This window comes from Lepidochelys kempii, chromosome 5, assembly GCF_965140285.1.
Source record: "Lepidochelys kempii isolate rLepKem1 chromosome 5, rLepKem1.hap1, whole genome shotgun sequence".
Taxonomy (NCBI): Eukaryota; Metazoa; Chordata; order Testudines; family Cheloniidae; genus Lepidochelys; species Lepidochelys kempii.
In genome coordinates, this window is record NC_136384.1 from 102,391,670 (window position 1) to 102,410,279 (window position 18,610).

General features: G+C 39.0%; 1 protein-coding gene across 3 annotated transcripts in view; it reads right to left on the minus strand.

Moving 5' to 3' along the window:
* The window catches only part of LOC140911696 (histone-arginine methyltransferase CARM1), a 144,966-nt gene that overhangs the window by 92,324 nt on the left and 34,032 nt on the right, over nt 1-18,610 (minus strand). For 2 of the 3 annotated variants that reach the window (XM_073345237.2, XM_073345236.2), the window contains exon 2: nt 945-1,070. The exons of the other annotated variant lie outside the window; for it this stretch is intronic. In XM_073345237.2, the coding sequence (XP_073201338.2) occupies nt 945-1,070 (126 nt within the window). The remainder of the gene's footprint in view (nt 1-944; nt 1,071-18,610) is intronic. 3 annotated transcript variants of the gene reach the window in all.

Consider the following 18,610-nt stretch of genomic DNA (forward strand, 5'->3'; position numbering starts at 1 on the left):
TTGTTCCACCGTCCTGGCTGATGGTGCTGCCCAAGTATGTGAATGTTTCTACATTGGTGAAAACATAATCCTCTATCCGTACTGGTGATGGCGCTATTAAAGGTCATGGAATCTATCTTACTGCGGTTGATTTTCAGTCCAAATTGCTGGCTGAATGTGTTGAGTCGAGTTGTTTTTTTCCTGTATATGGTGTTGGGTATGCGATAGGAGAGCGAGAATTCTATTCGTGCTATGTCATAATTACATTTGGTCTAAAATGCATGTTCCTCAGAATAAATGAACTAGGATAAATTTGGTCAAGTGGAATTGCAATTATTAAAGTTTCACAAGTTCACTTAAATGCAGTTGATAAATGATTTTTTAAAAGAACGACAGTGGGATTCTTTTTCAGCATCAGTAGAGTCAAGCTAATGTACAGACACAGAATACATACAGACTGCAGGTATACGTTACAGTATACCAATGCGCATAGATGCTTATATTTTGGTAGAAAAGCTAAAAACAGGAAGGAATTGCTGGTTTCAAAAGCATTTGAATTACAAAACTATTTAATGACATAATTGTACAGATGAAGAGCTTAACCTTAAGGTAAGGACAGCTTTCAGGACAATTAAAAAATTGCTGGCTCTTACACACAGAGTCTTACATTTATCAAGGATGAAATGCTAAGAGTACCATATTCAACTGTTATCTGTCCTCAAGAATAAGAATGGGTTTCTGGTAGTGTTTTTGAAAATGGTTGCCTTGTATGTCAATCGCTGGTTAGAACCGGAGAGTGATATGTCAAGTCACATGGATCATGAACATATTGCAGTATGTAATAGATAATGTAGAACAGAGGGAAAAGATAGGAGGAGTTTTAGTAAACATATTCATAGAGCAGCAAAGGGAGAGAAAGACGATTCTCAGAAATGCAAGATGTCTGTGATGCGGCAAGCACTTACCAGAATGTGACTTGAATTGGAGTAAGGCACTGTTGTACCCCAGCGTAATTAGGACAGACTCTTTGCCCACACGACAGTATTCAGTGTCTCTGTTAACCAAGCATTTAAACACACAGACTCCATCAGCTGAAGGGGAAAAAAATACTTTAGAAAATTTAAAAAAAGTTAAACACAAAACACAAACAGAAGTATAGATATCTACAATTTAAAACTGTCCTAAGCATGCACTAAAGATGGGCAATTTAAGGGAGAAATTTGTTCTCTAGTACAGTGGTTCTCAAACTTCACCCCCTCTATGATCCACAAAATGGCTGAAAATTCACCCCCCTACCATCCATATGCCACAGGCCTTTGTGAGCTGTGCTGTGTTTGGGGGGTAGGGGGCAGAAGTAGATGCAGCAAAAGGAAGAAAGGTGAGAGTCCCTCCTCCTCTCCCCAGCCCTGTGTTCCCACAGGATCTTAGCAACAGTGGAATTTTACTGGTTGTTCAGCTGGTGCAGGCAGTCCTGTAAACATCTCTAACAAAGCACTGCTGGGTCACACCTTTGGTTCAGAACCTGCTGCTCTAACCAGTGGAGTTGCAAAGAAAGAAAAAAAAGGAATCAAGCTGTAGCAACAAAACAGAATGAAGGGACCACAGCAATTTTTCCTTCTTTTGCATCTTTGGCATTTGGGTGTCACGAAATGCAGTTATACTATGCCACGCTGCGTGCGAAATGAAATCCACCCATAGACCCTACTTTCTACAACTTTAGTGATAATGATCCAATTATTTGGCTTAACAAGAATACACTTTTAAGTACTCTTCAGCTGAAGTAAGCACAGGTACTACTCTCTAAAGAGGAAGATCAAAAATCAGAGGGATGGGAAATGGTAAATGATCAGATTCTCGCACAACCATCCTTGCAGCTGTCAGGAGGTGAGCATGGGACGCAGTTTGCACGCCCTGTAAAAATATTCATCCTTACTTCCAGCAACCTGAAAATGGCTGGAAAGCTTCAAATTTATCTGGCATCTACAAAGCAGGGGCTACCAAAGATGAAGCCCTCAAACAGGGTTTTAAACTGCCACTCATCACCATAGTATCTAAGCTCCAGTGTTTCAGAGACAATACCCTGATAGGAATCCCAGCACTTTCCCTTTTCCCTGATATTTGAGAGTCGGGAGGAGATACCATCACTGAGCTTTGTTTCCAGACAGTTGCGCCTCTCATTTTAGTGTAATCCTCTGTCAGTTAAGTGTCTAGTAATTTTTTAAAGACCTACAGATAAGTAAATAGGTTGGTAGAGCTGAATGAGTGAGTTTTGGGGGCGGGGAGAGAGAAAAGATTTTGGGGGGCAAATGAGAAAAAGCACAGGGGAGAAGGTGGAGCACATAGTGTAAGGAAAGAAAAGAACATAAGAAAGTGGATTGAGAGAGAAGGGAAAGAGGGTACAGACAATCAAAATAATGTAGAAAAATATACTATGATCTGGTATAGAACATGAAAGAGAAAAACTGGAGTGAGGCCAGGATGGGAAAGGTAGCACAAAAAAGCAAAAGATTTAGTAAGTTACATTTAAAAACAGTAATTCAACAGAAAGTTAATGGTAACATACTGTCCATCAAATACACTGTATTTATTCTGTTAAAAAGCAGGAAGTTCCACTAGAGGGAAGGAGAGATACACAGCAGCACACCTATCCCCCCTCCTTCCACCTTCTCCCCCCCTAGCCATTGGGCTTAGTCCTGGGGCTAGGCGGTGTGAGGTAAATTTTTCAAACTCTGCACTTCAAAGAGATCTGCTGTGGCTGGAAATAAATACAATATAAAGATAGTGGACACTCTAATACACATTTCATGTGTTATTCTAGGCTTAACTATTGAAAACCTACAAATTTTCAAGAGTGTGTTCCCAGCTTGAGCTTGTACACACCCAAACTGATACCTACAAATTTGGGTTTCAAGACACACGCATTTCTGTGTGCATGTACCTTCCTCCCTGGACTTGTGCCCATGAACACATCAGGATGGTCCATGAGTAATACAATTGCTTACTACACATAACCTCCTCAAGTAACAAGCCAAAGTGACCATGCAATCAGCTACTTCCCCCACAGTTATGTAGGGGTTCTCCTTTAGTTCTAGTTGTAGAGGCCTGTGCTTTTGGTGGTAAATATCTCCAGGGTTCAATCCCCACTGAAAACGGAAGTATCTACACAGCCACGGTCCATTACACAGATCTCACCTTTGGGAAATGAGACATTTTCTTTATCAAAGAACCAGTTCCAATAATCTCTTTGGAACTGTGTGCACACATGCACTCAAGAATGAATTTTACTCTTCGGCTATCTATTATGTTACTGTTTTCTCAGTGTTGCAACTTACTTTCTTCTGTCAGTCTATCCAGTACCCAAAAATCAGATACACTGACTACAAAATTTAACAAAAGTTTTATGGAAGTGGTAAGGCTGACACACAGTACAAAGTTACAAAGAGAGACTGGAGCTAATATGGAAGACAGAGCTATATTGCTAGATTTACTGGATGGCTTTTTATATAGACAGAACTCAACTGTAAGAGTACAGATCCAGATTTGGAGACTTACTCCTCCAAACTCCAGGTGTTCTGAGTCAGCTTCTTAGATAGAACTAAGCCACAACATATGACATCAACAAATGAATCTGGATGTGGATCCCAGCTTTTCTAAAAAATTTAGAGAGGAGCTGGGGAGAGCAGGTTCAATATTGTGGTTCAGGCAGATTTCTTCTTTTCAGTTTCCCAGCATGTAATGCTTTCACTGCTGATATGAAAGGGTGGTGCTCACATACAGTACTTTTTAAAGAGGCAGCATCACATACTACATCAGTAACTTAAAATATAAAGAATGGGGAGAGATCACTAGTAGAGTAATAACTAGAGTGTAAGCATCACATAATTCTCAGTAACATCATCGAGAAACCTGAGTCTAAAACAAGTGAAGGACATACAGAAACAGATCCACATTATCCTTCTAAGGATAAACTTTTGTCATATTTGGATTTATATCTAAAACTAGAGCTGCACAAATCTTGGTGGTTCAATTCACATGATCTTACATAAATCCTTTTCTTTGGTTTCTTCCTTTGTGAGGATTCATATTCCTTGAGTTTTCCTTTGAGGTCTGGAAGAGGGGGCAGCAAGAGGGACACTCCCACTGTTATATAATTGCAACAAATCTGATTCAAAAAGCGTGACGCATGGCCAGAAAGGATTAAGCAGCTTACAGGCTAAATGACCCAGAGCCAACCTTTAGAGACATGTTAGAAAAGTATGCAAATGGTAATTAGGGCCATTCCATGGTAGATGGGCTAAAAGTTTGAATGCAAACCTGTATTGTTAGAGAATTAGAGGTGATACTAATTGTATGTGTGTACTCATATCTTGTTAGATGTTAGCCATGTAAACAGACAGTTCCTGTCTATCACTATAGCTGTTGATTCAGAGATCAAAAGGGATTAACAACCTTTAGATGAACCTTGGGTGAAATAATGTCATTGTCTATATGTCTCTTTAAAGTTTGTGATAAACTGCTTAATGAATAAATTATCGTATGTTAATCCCTGTAGCTAATTACAAGTGATGCTTAGGAAATAGGTCTACTTCAAAATCTCGATAATTGCCTATTGTTTGCCTAAGGACTCCGAGCTGTTAAAGAAGGCCTGGAACTGTATAAGAATGTCTGGGGTCCTGATACTTTTTATCTTAGATCTGCTTGATGATTCATGCAGGGGAAGCTTAAGGCATAAGGCTGAGATCTCCCTACCCTGGATCACCCTGAATATGGACACTGGACTATATCCTATGGACTAATTCTGAAAGAACTCTTCGCAACTACAAAACTCACCATCTCTACCATGGATCTGATCTCAGAACTGTAATCATGTCTGTATGTACATTGATCTTTTAACCAACACTCTCTCTTTTCTTTTTTAATGAATTTTAGTTTAGTTAATAAGAATTGGCTGCAAGCATGTATTTGCGTAAGATCTGGAATATTCCTTAACCTGGGAGATAATGCGTCTGATCCTTTGGGATTGTTAGAACTTTTTTATATGATGGATAAGATTTTCAGTAATCCTCATCATATTTGCCTTGGGTGTCTGGGTGGAGGCCTAAGGCTGGGTTGCTTTAAAGGAACTGGATTGTTGGCTTCTGGGTAATCAGACGCTGTTACAGAAGCTGTTTTGCACTAGTTTGGTAAAACTAAGTATTGGAATATCCACCAGTTTTGGGGATTATCTGCCCCATTCTTTGAACTTCATCCTAATTGAGTGACCTCAGCGGGGCTCTCGGGGACTCTGGTCACAGCCTACCTGAAAATGGGAATGGGTAGTACATACCCACGTACCTGATGGGGTGTTATGAGGAGGAATGAGTTAGTGTTGGTAGAATGCTTTCAACATATAAAGCATTTCAAAATTCTAGATATTTTTGTACTTCTTTTTTTTTTAAGTTTTCCCCATTAATAAAGTCTGCTAAACATTTTAATTCACATACAGGTGTTTCTGTGTTAGACATGACTATTCTTTCTTCATTCCACCAGAGCACATCCATGCCAGTACTTTTTCCATTAAGTAAGAAAATACATTAAAAAACCTTAATTAGATTTCATTTAATGAACCCAACACAAATCTTTCAGTTTATAATTTCTTTTCACATTTTTTCAGAATACTTTTAATCCTTTATAGCACATTATGAAAAATGCCTCACCTGGAACCTGACTGTGTAATTACTTTAAATGTTTTTTTAGTTCCAACTGCTGCTTTTCAGATAATAAAACTAGAGATACACTTTATTTATACTATACATACTCTTAGTTTAGCACAGCATCTACATATGCAGAGTCAGGAGGAGTAAAAGGTGCTTTTGAAGATCCTACCCAAGTGAGTAAAGAGCACAAGTCCTATTGACTTTTATGGACTTGTGCTCCTTACTCATTTAAGTGATTTTGAAAATCTCACACCCAGTCTTTAACCAACCTGTGCTAAAAATATTTACTGACAACCTTTAGAGATATACACCAACACCAGACAAGAAGCCAGAATCTACTCTAGATGTCCTAGACTACAAAAAACTGATATGCGCCAAGGGGTTAAAAGAGCACACACTGTGCGTCTTCAAATCTGGGAGTGCTGTGAAAAGGAGGATTTTGGCTCTCCGAGTAGAAGAGAGTAGGAGACAGCCATGAAGAGCCTGTGGTCAGTCACAGCATCCTCCGTAAATATCACATACTAGGTGGAAGTTTGTGTGGTCTCTGTACTGTTTCATATAGGGATAATTTTAGGCAAACCACTGGGCAATATTCAAACTACTTTGCTCCTTCGTTGTGTTCCAGTAGGCCCTTACCCAAACTGTTGTGGGACCTGTATATGGCAGATTTCATGTAAGTTATGGAAAAAGCATACAATGCCATTTTCACTGTAATTGAAATGTTAGTAACATTGTGAAAGCGGATCTGTGCCTCTGTTTCCCCCCACCTTTTGGTCTTGTCTATTTAGAGTTTAAGCTCTGTGGGACAGGAACTGTCTCTTACAGCCCTTAAAAAAGAAAAGGAGTACTTGTGGCACCTTAGAGACTAACAAATTTATTAGAGCATAAGCTTTTGTGGGCTACAGCTCACTTCATTGGATGCATACTCCTGTTCTTTTTGCAGATACAGACTAACATGGCTGCTACTCTGAAACCTTACAGCCCTTAACACACTGGAATTCTGAGTTTGGTTGTCTTCTCTAGGCACTACTAAAATACAAATAATAAATAAACAAACCACCCCCCAGCATAGGGTACTTTTAGGGCTGGACCCTAGTCCCATTTACATCCACAGGTATTATGCTGTGACTTAAGTGAGAGCACAGAATGAAGAAATCAGGGAGTGAACTCAGTACAAAAACAACAGTTATTGTTATTAAGGAAAGCTTACCCCAGATGTTGGTGTGAGCAGAAATTTGAGGATATTCAATACTGAAAGTGAGTAAAGTTTCAGCCCAAAAGCTGCTTGTTTATGCGTGCACATGCATAATATATATTAAACAAACATATATGTAACATACACACCCACCCACAGTGTACGACCCAAAGGATGTGCAACTTGAAAAGAAAACAAGAAAACTTCAAAAAGATTATTAAAATTCAGAACCTAAAGTACTTGACTTTATATCACTATCTTTTTTAATTTAAAAAAGTTTAAGATGACAGGTAGTAACTAACATGTACTTAGCAGATAATGAGGTCTCAGTGATTTCAGCAGTGTTAGATATGTAATATTTAAGGAATGTATGTATTTCTGTACAATTCCTCATTTCTATTAGGGAAAAAACTTTATTTTCTTTAATCAGGCATGCATGGCTTCCTGCACCGTCCACTTACTGTATATTACACCTTTCATGCAGAACACTAAAAAATGATGTACAAAACCTCATATGTGTAAAAGCTCATAAAACATTGAAACATATGACTATGATTTCATCTGATAAACACTAAAAGCCAAGTTGAAAACTTGTGCTTTTTTGTCTAGATATAAGAGGCATGATGATCTTGCCTGAAGCAACTTCATCAAAAGCTAACTGTACAGACTAAGATTCTGTACAATGAAGGCCATCTCTCTGTAGGTCTATAAGAAGCGTCTTGCATGATCAGGAATATACCATACATACTCGTTCATAAGCCAAATTTTTCTGGTAAAAAAAGTGAAGCATCAAAGAGCCGGGGTCGGCTTATCAACAGGTCTACACCAAAATTTGATGATTTTAAGCTCTTCTGAATTATTGAATTGAATATCCAATACATTGTCATTTTGTTTACCTGGAGTGTTCGCAGGCACAGAGCCCATCAGCTCCCAGTGGTCGTGGTTCGCCGTTCCCACCCAATGGGAACTGAGGAAAGTGGTGGCCACCACATCCCTCAGTCCGCGCCACTTCCTGCAGCTCCCATTGGCTGGAACGGCAAACCACGGGCACTGGGAGCTGAGGGGCTCCGTGCCTGCGGACACTCAAGGTAAACAAAACGTCCCGACCCGCCAACGGCTTACCCTGACGGGCCAGGAGACAAAGTTTGCCAACCCCTGTTGTAGATCGCTGATGATGGAACATCAATTCTGGAGTCACTTCTTTAAAAATTTGTTAACATTTTAATTTTTACTTAAATTGTATATTTGTTATGTTATCATTGAGATAAAAGAAGTATTAATGTAAATAAAATGTATGGATATCAATTATACAGTTTTTCTCAGTTCATGTCCATGTAAACAAACCACTTAAAAAATGTGCTTCCCTAAAGTTCAATTTTCCTAGTACTAGCGGTTTGCTTTTCCTAGTACTGTTCTACTACAGGACTATATTATAATTATTTTTATAGTGAGTACTTATATTGATTGTAAAGTAATTTTATTGTCAATATTGCAGCCTTTTAAAGCTGCAAAGTATTTGTTTAGTGGACTAGATTGGCTTGAAATGAATGCTAAAAGAGCAGTGCTGCAGACCTGCATGACATTTGACCCATGCATTTCACAAAATGCTTCACCTTACGAGCCAATCAGAAAAATACAATGAACGATAGTACTATGGCACTGGTGTCAGTCTGCTACTGTGTAATTTGATTTCTTCATGCATTTCTACCAATGGACCTCATGAGTCTCGAGCCAATCTGAAAACATAACACACAGAATCGATGGATTCTGTAATAAAATTGAAATAGCCTGTTATTGCCCAGACATGCCAATCTACAGGGCTGCTTTGAAATAAACAAAGAACAATAATAACTTGACAGTGATAAAGCAGGTGACATTCCTACATAAAGTCCTACAAAATCTATAACTAAATTATTATTTTCTAATATTTTCATACTAGTATTTAAAATGAACAACTGTGAAATCAAAAGAAAACAGTCTGCTTATCATGCAGCGTTCAAACTTAAAGTTGTTGAATATGCAGAAGCAAACAATAATTGCGCCGCTGCTTGTGAATTCTGTATCAATGAGAAGAAAGTAAGAGAACGGCGAAAAAATAAAACAACACTAAAAGACATGCCAAGAAGCAAGAAAAAAAATGTCCAACGAGGTGTGCTTCATTTCCTGAGCTGAAGAAAGATCTCAATGATTGGGTTGTTGAATGTTGACAAAATGGGTACGTTGTCACTAGAACTGGAATTTGTCTGCGTGCTCTGCAAATGTCAAAAGATGACAAATACAAATCAGTAAAGCCGTCAATGTTTGTCGCATCAGTGGGTTGGTGTACTCGCTTCATGAACCATCATGGTCTCTGTCTTTGTCAGCAAACAAAGATAGCGCAAAAGCTGCCAAGAGATCTGGAAGAAAAAAATCGAACCTTTCCCCAAAGGTTTATTATAAAACATTGAAAGGAATATGCATCTGAACTTGAATTGAACAAACAGAAAATATGGACAAAACATCGATGACATTCGATCTTCCAAGCAACAGAATGGTAACAGGTGTTGGTGAAAAAACAGTTTTAATTAAAACCACTGGCCATGAAAAAAATCAGTTTTACCTTGGTTTCATCATGTTTGGCCAATGGATCAAAGCTCCCTCCTGTTGTTATTTTTAAAAGAAAAACCTTGCCTAAAAACATGGAATTTCGTGCTGGTGTCATTGTACATGCACACGAAAAGGGATGGATGGATGGATGAAAGTGGGACTATTGAATGGCTGGAGAAAAAAGTGTGGGATAAGAGACCAGGAGCACTTTTCAAGAAATCTGCTATGCTCATTTGGGACATGTTCAGGGCTCACAAGATGGATGAGGTGAAAAATGTGGCCAAAAAAATGAAAACTACTTTGCCTGTAATATCTGGAGACTTAACTTCTGTTCTACAACCACTTGACATCTGCCTGAACAAACCCTTTACAGACAGGCTACGCAAAATGTAGTCTGAATGGATGTGCTCAGGCATGGCAAAGTTGACAAAAGGCAGGAATCTTATGAAGCCAAAATCAATCTGGTCGCCCAGTGGGTCAAGGACGCGTGGGAGTCCATTCCCTTGGAAATGACAGAAAAATCATTTCAGAAATGCTGTATCAGCAATGCGCTTGACGGGTCAGAAGACGATGCCATATCTGATGATGACTCAACAGAGGCTGATAATGAGAAGGAATATGAGTCTGAAGATGACACTGCCAACATCTACGATGACAATGCAGGTAACAGCTGTGACTGAAGCAGAGTTTAATTAACTGTTTCGGACTTTGAAGGATTTTAAGACTTTTTAAATAAGTACCTTAGAATAATATGAGACTTTAATATCAGTAAATGGATATTTAAAACACTGACTATAATTTTGAAGGTGATAATAACAACAGGTTTTTCGTTAGATTACATTAAAATAATTCCAGCAAAACTTGAGTGTTTTTTGTGATGCCAACTTTAAAAATATAGCAAGGGTCTGCAAACTTTGGCTCCCAGCCTCTTAGGGTAAGCCGCTGGTGAGTCAGGAAGTTTTGCTAACCTGGAGCATCTGCTGGGAACGGTGAACTGTGGCCAGTGGGAGCTGCGGGGATCCGTGTCTGCGAATGCTTCAGGTAAACAAAACATCCAGGCCCACTAGCAGCTTACCCTGATGGACCAGGAGCCAAAGTTTGCCAACCCCTAAAATATAGGGTCTGCTTATGAAAGGGTCATGGAGTTTTTGCCATTTTTACCTCTCCATCTTGGCTAATGGGCAAGTATATATATACGGTAAGTGGTTGAAAGGTCAGTTATGTCCATTAAGAAAAACAACAACCCAAAACACTTCATCTTATCTAATTTTTAGTTGATTCTATAACTGATACTTTGTTGGACTAGTAATCAGCCAGTGGTCAAATGGTCAGAGTGCATTTTGATAATTTGCCCTCTCACAAGGAATATAGCAACATTCTCAATTAACTGGAGTTCATGCATGATCTTATTAGACAGTGTCCCCCAGTAGAGAATTGTAAATATTCTCTCTCTCTTTTTTAAGAAACACTACCCAAGGATCTCAAAAGGTTTTAAAACATTTATAAATTAAGCCCCAAAATCCACCTATAGAACTAAAATGAATGTTTCCCATAAGTCATTAATTAAGACTCCATTAGACACTAATGGCAACATTTTATCACAAAGCAAGGACTCCCTCCCTACCAAACACAGCCGCCAGGAGCATTTTATTTGGAGGAACAATTTAGCTGCCATCAGTCATTTAAAATGACAAGGCTGGGAGCAATGTTTTCTTCATATCAGGTTTGGAGTTAAGTTCTTCAAAATCTAAAACGAGATATTAGGTAGATGTGATGATACACATGATATAATTACTGGACTCTCAGAGTCAGAATAAATGATAACAGTCCTACCTCTTATGTAGCCGTTCATCTGCAGATCTCAAAGCACTTTACAAAGGAAGTCACTAACATCACCACCATTTTACTGATGGGGAAACTAGGCAGAAAGAGTGAAGTGACTTGACCAGGGTCACCCAGCAGAACTGTGGCAGAGCTAGGAATAGAACCCAGGTCTGCTGAGTCCCAGTTCAATGCACTATAGAAATTACAGCCCACCTCATTCTAAAGAAAAATTCTTGCTAAAGTATCTTGTTAATGCTACGAAACCGAGCAGTGAATCATCTTCATGCTGAGCAATGATGGGATCATAAGTGAGACTATTATGAATGGTAGTGAACTGCGCTCATTAAGACAGACTGGTGATAAAAACCAAGCACTGAACCCAAGAGATCCATTAATAGTCATTAGTGCATAATGCAGTCAAGCCAATATTTTGTTCACCCTAAAAGTCTAATGCAACAGAGAATTCAAGTTGGATGAAGGCCAAAGGAGTAGAGGTAAGCCTGGTAGATAAACTCACAATACCTAATAAGCACCATTTTGGTAGTATGGTCAGAACTTTTGACTTATGAGGAGAGGCTGAGGGAGCTGGGATTGTTTAGCCTGCAGAAGAGAAGAATGAGGGGGGATTTGATAGCTGCTTTCAACTACCTGAAAGGGGGTTCCAAAGAGGATGGCTCTAGACTGTTCTCAATGGTAGCAGATGACAGAACGAGGAGTAAATGGTCTCAAGTTGCAGTGGGGGAGATTTAGATTGGATATTAGGAAAAACTTTTTCACTAAGAGGGTGGTGAAACACTGGAATGCGTTACCTAGGGAGGTGGTAGAATCTCCTTCCTTAGAGGTTTTTAAGGTCAGGCTTGACAAAGCCCTGGCTGGGATGATTTAACTGGGAATTGGTCCTGCTTCGAGCAGGGGGTTGGACTAGATGACCTTCTGGGGTCCCTTCCAACCCTGATATTCTATGATTCTATGAACTGAAACTAAACTAGAGCTTCTCAGATAGCTAAGCATTACTGAAGACGGACAGCATCTTTCAAGCAATTAACAAATGTTTGAAACTTTGCTCTGGAGGGAGTTTTGATGTTGGTGAGAAATTAATAAAGTCTTCCAGGTTAAATTTGTTTCTCTAAAATGTAGCAGTCTTAAGAGTGGATCCCAAGAAGGAATTCATTTTTGAGACAAAGGAATGATAACTCAAGAGTGCTGCACAAAAGAGATATTTGGACCTTCGACTGCTCTGGAAGCTATTTTATACAATACTGCCAGCCAGTTCAAAAACATCTGATTCCAGTTTCCCAGAAGATTAATCATTTATTTAGGAAAAGAGATTACAAGAGTGAGAACATAGTAAAACTATTGGAGGAGATTTCAGCACAAAAATCAGTTTTAGAAATTTAGGAAACTGAATGAATAACTACGTAAAACTATTGATCCTTGCAGGAAAAGCACTGAGTAGTGAGAATCTGGCAGTCTTAAAATGCAAGCTATTTTACAGAAATGGAAAGTTTTGCATTACACATTTCAGAAGAAGCTAAAAGATTAGTACCTTACATGGCTTCCATATTCATCCACCCACCCACCCTTCGACGCAAACACAGGCCCTACAAATTAAAAGAAAAAAGTGAATTATAGTATGAATGCTTGGCCCACTTTTTCTGATCTGTCACATAATCTGATCTTGCTACACACCCAATTATGATTTATTGCTTTGACTGATGCTGTACCATTTGCTTAGTTGGTTTATAAACAAATAAGGAAATGTGCATGATCTGTATGTCCAAAAGTTTCTACTAATATGCAGTGTTTAACAGTTTTTATATTCAACAATTTAAAAAATTCCCACCTGGGATGATGACTAAAATTACTGAGCTTCTATCAGCAGGTTCTTTACAACTTTCAAACTTGATTTACATGATTATAATTTTGCTGATAGTATGAGATGAGCAGGCCACCTATATAGGAGATGCCAAGATGTCACATTATTGCAACATATGAGAAGACCATACTGATTAGCGCACACTGAACCAGAGTCCTGCAACTAGCTTGCTTAAAACAAATGCCATTCAGTTTTTATGGCTCATTATCTTAAAGACAATAACAGGAATGAGAAAGTTTCTTTTGAAAGGAAAGCCAACATATCAGGGAGAGCTAAGATAGGTGGAATCATAAACATCTTTAGCATCTTTTACAGAATATCTTTGGAAATAATGATACCTAGAGTGCAAATGCTGAACAGGGAAGAAAAGTGTGAACAATCCAGAGGAGGCAAAAGGGGGGGGCGGGGAAGAGAATCACAGGTCAGAGAAAGAACAAGGTGACTAAGAAAATGAGAGTTGATAGCACTTTTATATACATATGTGACCTTCATCTACTGAACAAGCCAATGCATCTGAAGTTGCCACACAGTAATGTAAGAAAGAATTCAAAGCTGTACCCAAGTAGATATCACAGTAATCCACAATCACAGCCACAATATATGAACTGGTTTCCAACAGCAGATCTACTAAATCAGCATCAAAGTGAACAGAAACAGAAGTTCCAGTCACCTAAAGAGAATTCTAAGAAGAGGGGATATAGTAGCAGATATGGCAGGACTGGTTTGGACTCAAGTTATCTTGCTGAAATAAAATGTCTGACATTCCCTCTGCATCCAGAATGTAATATCTCCAAGAACTAGAGCCTGAAATACTGCTTATGATACAACAAACCACGAAACAGTTGGGGGCCTCAGCACAATCGAGTTCCATATTGTCATGGAGGGGGGGGGAAAAAGGAAATCCAGAAAATGGAAAACAGCAGTGGTCTCATCACTGCATGGATGGCAGACTATGGACTGTTATGGCAAAAGAAAAACTGGTTCTTTCTATTAAAGACAAACATCATGACTACCTGTTATGTCTCAGAAGTGTTAATACATTGAAATCGACAAGGTTTATAAAGCTTGACCAACTGCAATATACACACCTCAACTTTTATAAATATACACCAAGTATTTCTCTTACATTGCTATCGTAGTTGTTAAAGTTATCTTTATTGCTGTATCTGTATTTTCACTGCTGGCAATAATCTGTCACTTTTCGATCAGAACACTGCCTATTTGTACGAAGGAAGGAAAGCAAACAGCATACTTATTTTCTTTCTTTGTACTTGGTAGCACAGATTACCAACCACAGTGAGATGCTCAAAAGATTTACAAGGTCTGCAAGATTGAAGAGAAAATATAAATTATGATTTTATAAAATATATGTCAACATTTATGCAGTTGAGATTGCGCATAAAGGAGGAGAGGGGAAAATGAGGAGCTACTACTGAGTAAAAGGCTTCAAACAGATGAGTTATAGATCAACAATCTATATGCTCCTGAGATCTATCAAATAATTCACAAGTAAATATTGGTTCAACATGGGGCCTAGAATTATGTTAGCCTGGGAATGGGTTCTCTTGAGGCTGAGCATATCAAAAAGGAACTATAAACAATGCCACTTTTTGATCTGTAGTGTTTTGAAAATTACAATTATTGGCACCTCTGTAACCTGAAAAAAATAATCAGGTATAAATATTATTATTCCTGGTGGAGACCCTTAGCACTTCTACCATCTAATGCTTCTAGGAGTGCTGGGATAGGAAGAGGAAGTACAGTGGCAAATGTAGTTTGTGGAGTAAGAAGAGACGGAGGTAATTATATACATTTAGTGCAAAAATTTCCTTTTGAATGTTATCTACACTCCCCTCCCCAAAAAACCAAAAACAAACATAGTTTTAGTTTGCAATTCAAATGAGGCTCTTGGGTATTAAGATATTGAACAGAAAATTGCAGAGTTAGGGGCATCATACACACATTTGACACCTAGTCAGCTTCAAAATAGGTGACTGCTGTTATTTGGGGTAACACCTAGGAACCTCCCCACTACGGCCCCCTGTGCTAGCACTGTACAGACAAATAGTACAAATGACAATCCCAGTTCCAGAGAACTTGCAATCTAGGTTACAGACAGCATGTGACAGGTGGACAAAGACAGTTGGTGGGGAAAATGAAGTAATAAAATGAACAAGAGTTTAGCAGAAAAATGGAAGCCACAGCTTGCCTCTTGCTAGAGCAAACTTTTAAAAGTGTTTACAGTACTATTCAGTCAATACTGCTTGACTATTTACAGAAAACCGTATAGTCAATTTCACTAACTGCTGTCTAACATAAAAGGATAAAAAATATATTTCTAATCTTAGGCCTTCGCTCTACACTACAACTTTTAATCTAGTTTGTAATCAGCGAATGAACATATTGCCTCTAAATGGTTTGTGACCACACACAACATAATTAATACACAGTAGATGTATGGCATCCTGGCCAGAAAGCTAAGTTGGCTCTCTATTCTCCTCCCGTAACCAGCTCTAAACACTGTTTTATTTCCCATGTAAATTGATCCCTTAAACTATCCCCGTGCAGCCAGTAGGGCCACCCCTCCTTCTTTACAGCTCTCTGGGCAGCAATTAGGACATCGTAGAGCACCTTGCCGGGTGTCCGGATGGAGCTGCTGTGCATATACGCCCTCGGAGCACTCTATCCCTGCCGAGGTGTCATTGATAGAACTCGCTGAAAAGTTATTTTCATTTCAAAGGGCTGGTCTACTCTTGAAAGCTGTACTGGTCTAACTATGTTAGTTAAGTGTAGGGTTGGTTTTTTTGTTTGGGGTTTTTTTTTTTCTTTTCTGATCAGCATTTGTGCTGGTACAGCTATGTGTGGGCAAAGTTATACAAAGGTGCCTTATTCCAACTACTCCACTTCCTGTACATAAATAGCTCTACCTGTATAAAGCATCAGTTCACCAGCATAACTTTGTCCAGGCTAGGGGGATGTATAACTTTCCAGTGCAGACAAAGTCAGAGTGTTTGAAATAGACCCATTTTGTATTTTTAAAGTATTTATTTTTCAATTTTCCAAAAATATATTTGTAACTGGTTATCATAGGTTTTCATTTACCAAAAACCTGTTTTTCATTAACTTCTTTTTAAAAAGGCTAATTGTTCACACACACACACAGAGTTCAAAAAAATTCAATCAACTTTAATTAAAGGATAGATGCCCCGATTTTTTTCTGAATGCAACATCCAAACATGGTGAGGTAGATGCAGTCACAAACTCAGCTGACACATGATTATGTTGTGTGACTTTTTCGTCTCCACATTACTGCCGGTATGTCTTCGTAACTGGAAAGGAGATAAGCATGTCACAAATTGGTTACTAAAACATGACTGTTTTTAGAGTGAACTGCTGCTTAGGTACAATGAAGGTAAAAGGTTCTCAGCTATAAATGTAATTTTAAGAGTTAGTAAACGGAAGAAAGAAAATTCACAGAAGTGTTCATTTCCAGTTTTCACTTAAGTTTTCCAACAAGCTCTACTTTTTCCTTTGTCTGTGCTCTTTTATAGCAATTTCATGGTAAATTCACTGTTTTCTCTGTTGTCTCATCCTACCATGTGTAAATAACATACTACAGATAGGTCTTTCTTAACTCAAGGTATAAAAGTCTAGTGAATTGATTGCACATTTGTTCTTCACACTTGGCAGATCCCTAGGATCAGACTACAAGCTCTATCAGGCTAGGGCCTTTTCTTCATACTTACTCATAAAGTGCCTAGTATAGCGTGGGCATTAAACAAAAACAAAGCAAAAAAATCTGTCAGTACATCTTTAACTTGATTAGATATAAAAAAAATGTTGTGTGTTATTTGAAAAGAAAAAAGTACCAGACTTCATATTGTAGGATAAAAAAATGCAATAAAAACAAAGTTAACTGTCATACCCTGTAAAAACATTTTGCTACATAAATGGCTGTCTTTTTAGTTCAAAGATATTTTTATATCAGCAGCAAGATTCAATGTTATTTATGTTCAAATGCTCACTTACATGGGTGCCTGAGTACAGGCTACAATACTGAACAACATGATTCACTGCAAATAGCTCCAAATAACCAATGGCTAGAGTAGATTGGAATTGGAATGGAGCTCTCATTGCACCAGCCAAAGAACAGGCTAGTTACTGGGAGAGCTGCTAATCCAATCCAGAGGCAGAAGGGACATTCCCCATGTGCTGCACTCTCCTGCTCCCAGTCTCACTTTGACACCTGGAAACAGCTTCCTACCAATCTCATGGAAAGCACCACCACTTAAAAGTAGGGTTTAAATGGGGGCACAGACCTTAGAGTGGCCCTCTCCACAGCGTCAAATTTCATCCAGCAAGAATAAGGTGTATAAACAGGCTGACTTCTAACTAGAATAGTATTTTTACTGTAGACAAGAGATCCAAATCTTTTGGAGAAAAGTTCATAGTGGGGGAAATGGTTTTTAATTTAGAAAATAGGATTGTGATAGGGTGAAACCCCATCACAGGATAGAAGGGATAACTAACTGGAGCCAACATCTATTGCACCTGTGTTGTGGTTAATTAGTTGCTTCTCAGCCACAGGGTGCTGGACCAACAAACCTCAGATGATAACTTAATAGACCACCTTTGCCTCAAAAAAGTTCAGTCTGGAAGAAGGAACCACTGGGACTCTTGTGAAAGGGCTTGAAGCAGAGTCTTCAGGAGAACAGATGCCTCTGGAAGATACAGTCCGAGAGGCCCAGGGCTCAATACGAAAGTTAGGGAAGAAGACAGTCACTCCAAAACAGCTGCAAAAGGAGACTGAAGTCAGAGACCAGAGGAAGGGCTGATTTGTCTGAGCTTTCATTACCCTAAAAAGGGACCTGAATTAGATGCTTCTCGGCAAGAGGGCTGAATGGCACACAGAGGCCACTACTGGGAGCGCAGGAGATGAAGCCTTACATCTCTGGTCCCTGACGCAAAGGGGTATACTGCTGGTGATCACACAACTCATAACAGGGATGTGTATTCATGTAAAATTATTGCACCCAAAAGACTAAAGGGAAATAAGGGGCTTAAAACAAACAAAAGGAAGTATTTTTTCACACAACGCACAGTCAACCTGTGGAAACGCCTTACCAGAGGATGTTGTGAAGGCCAAGAGTATAACAGGGTTCAAAAAAGAACTAGATAAATTCATGGAGGATAGGTCCATCAATGGCTATTAGCCAGAATGGGCAGGGACGGTGTCCCTAGACTCTTTTTGCCAGAAGCTGGGAATGGGCAACAGGGGATGGATCACTTGATGACTACCTGTTCTGTTCACTCCCTCTGGGGCACCTGGCATTGGCCACTGTCGGAAGACAGGACACTGGGCTAGATGTACCTTTGGTCTGACCTAGTATGGCCGTTCTTAGGTTCTTAAGCCAAGCTCAATATCCTACCACGAGGCAAGATTTCAAAAGACAC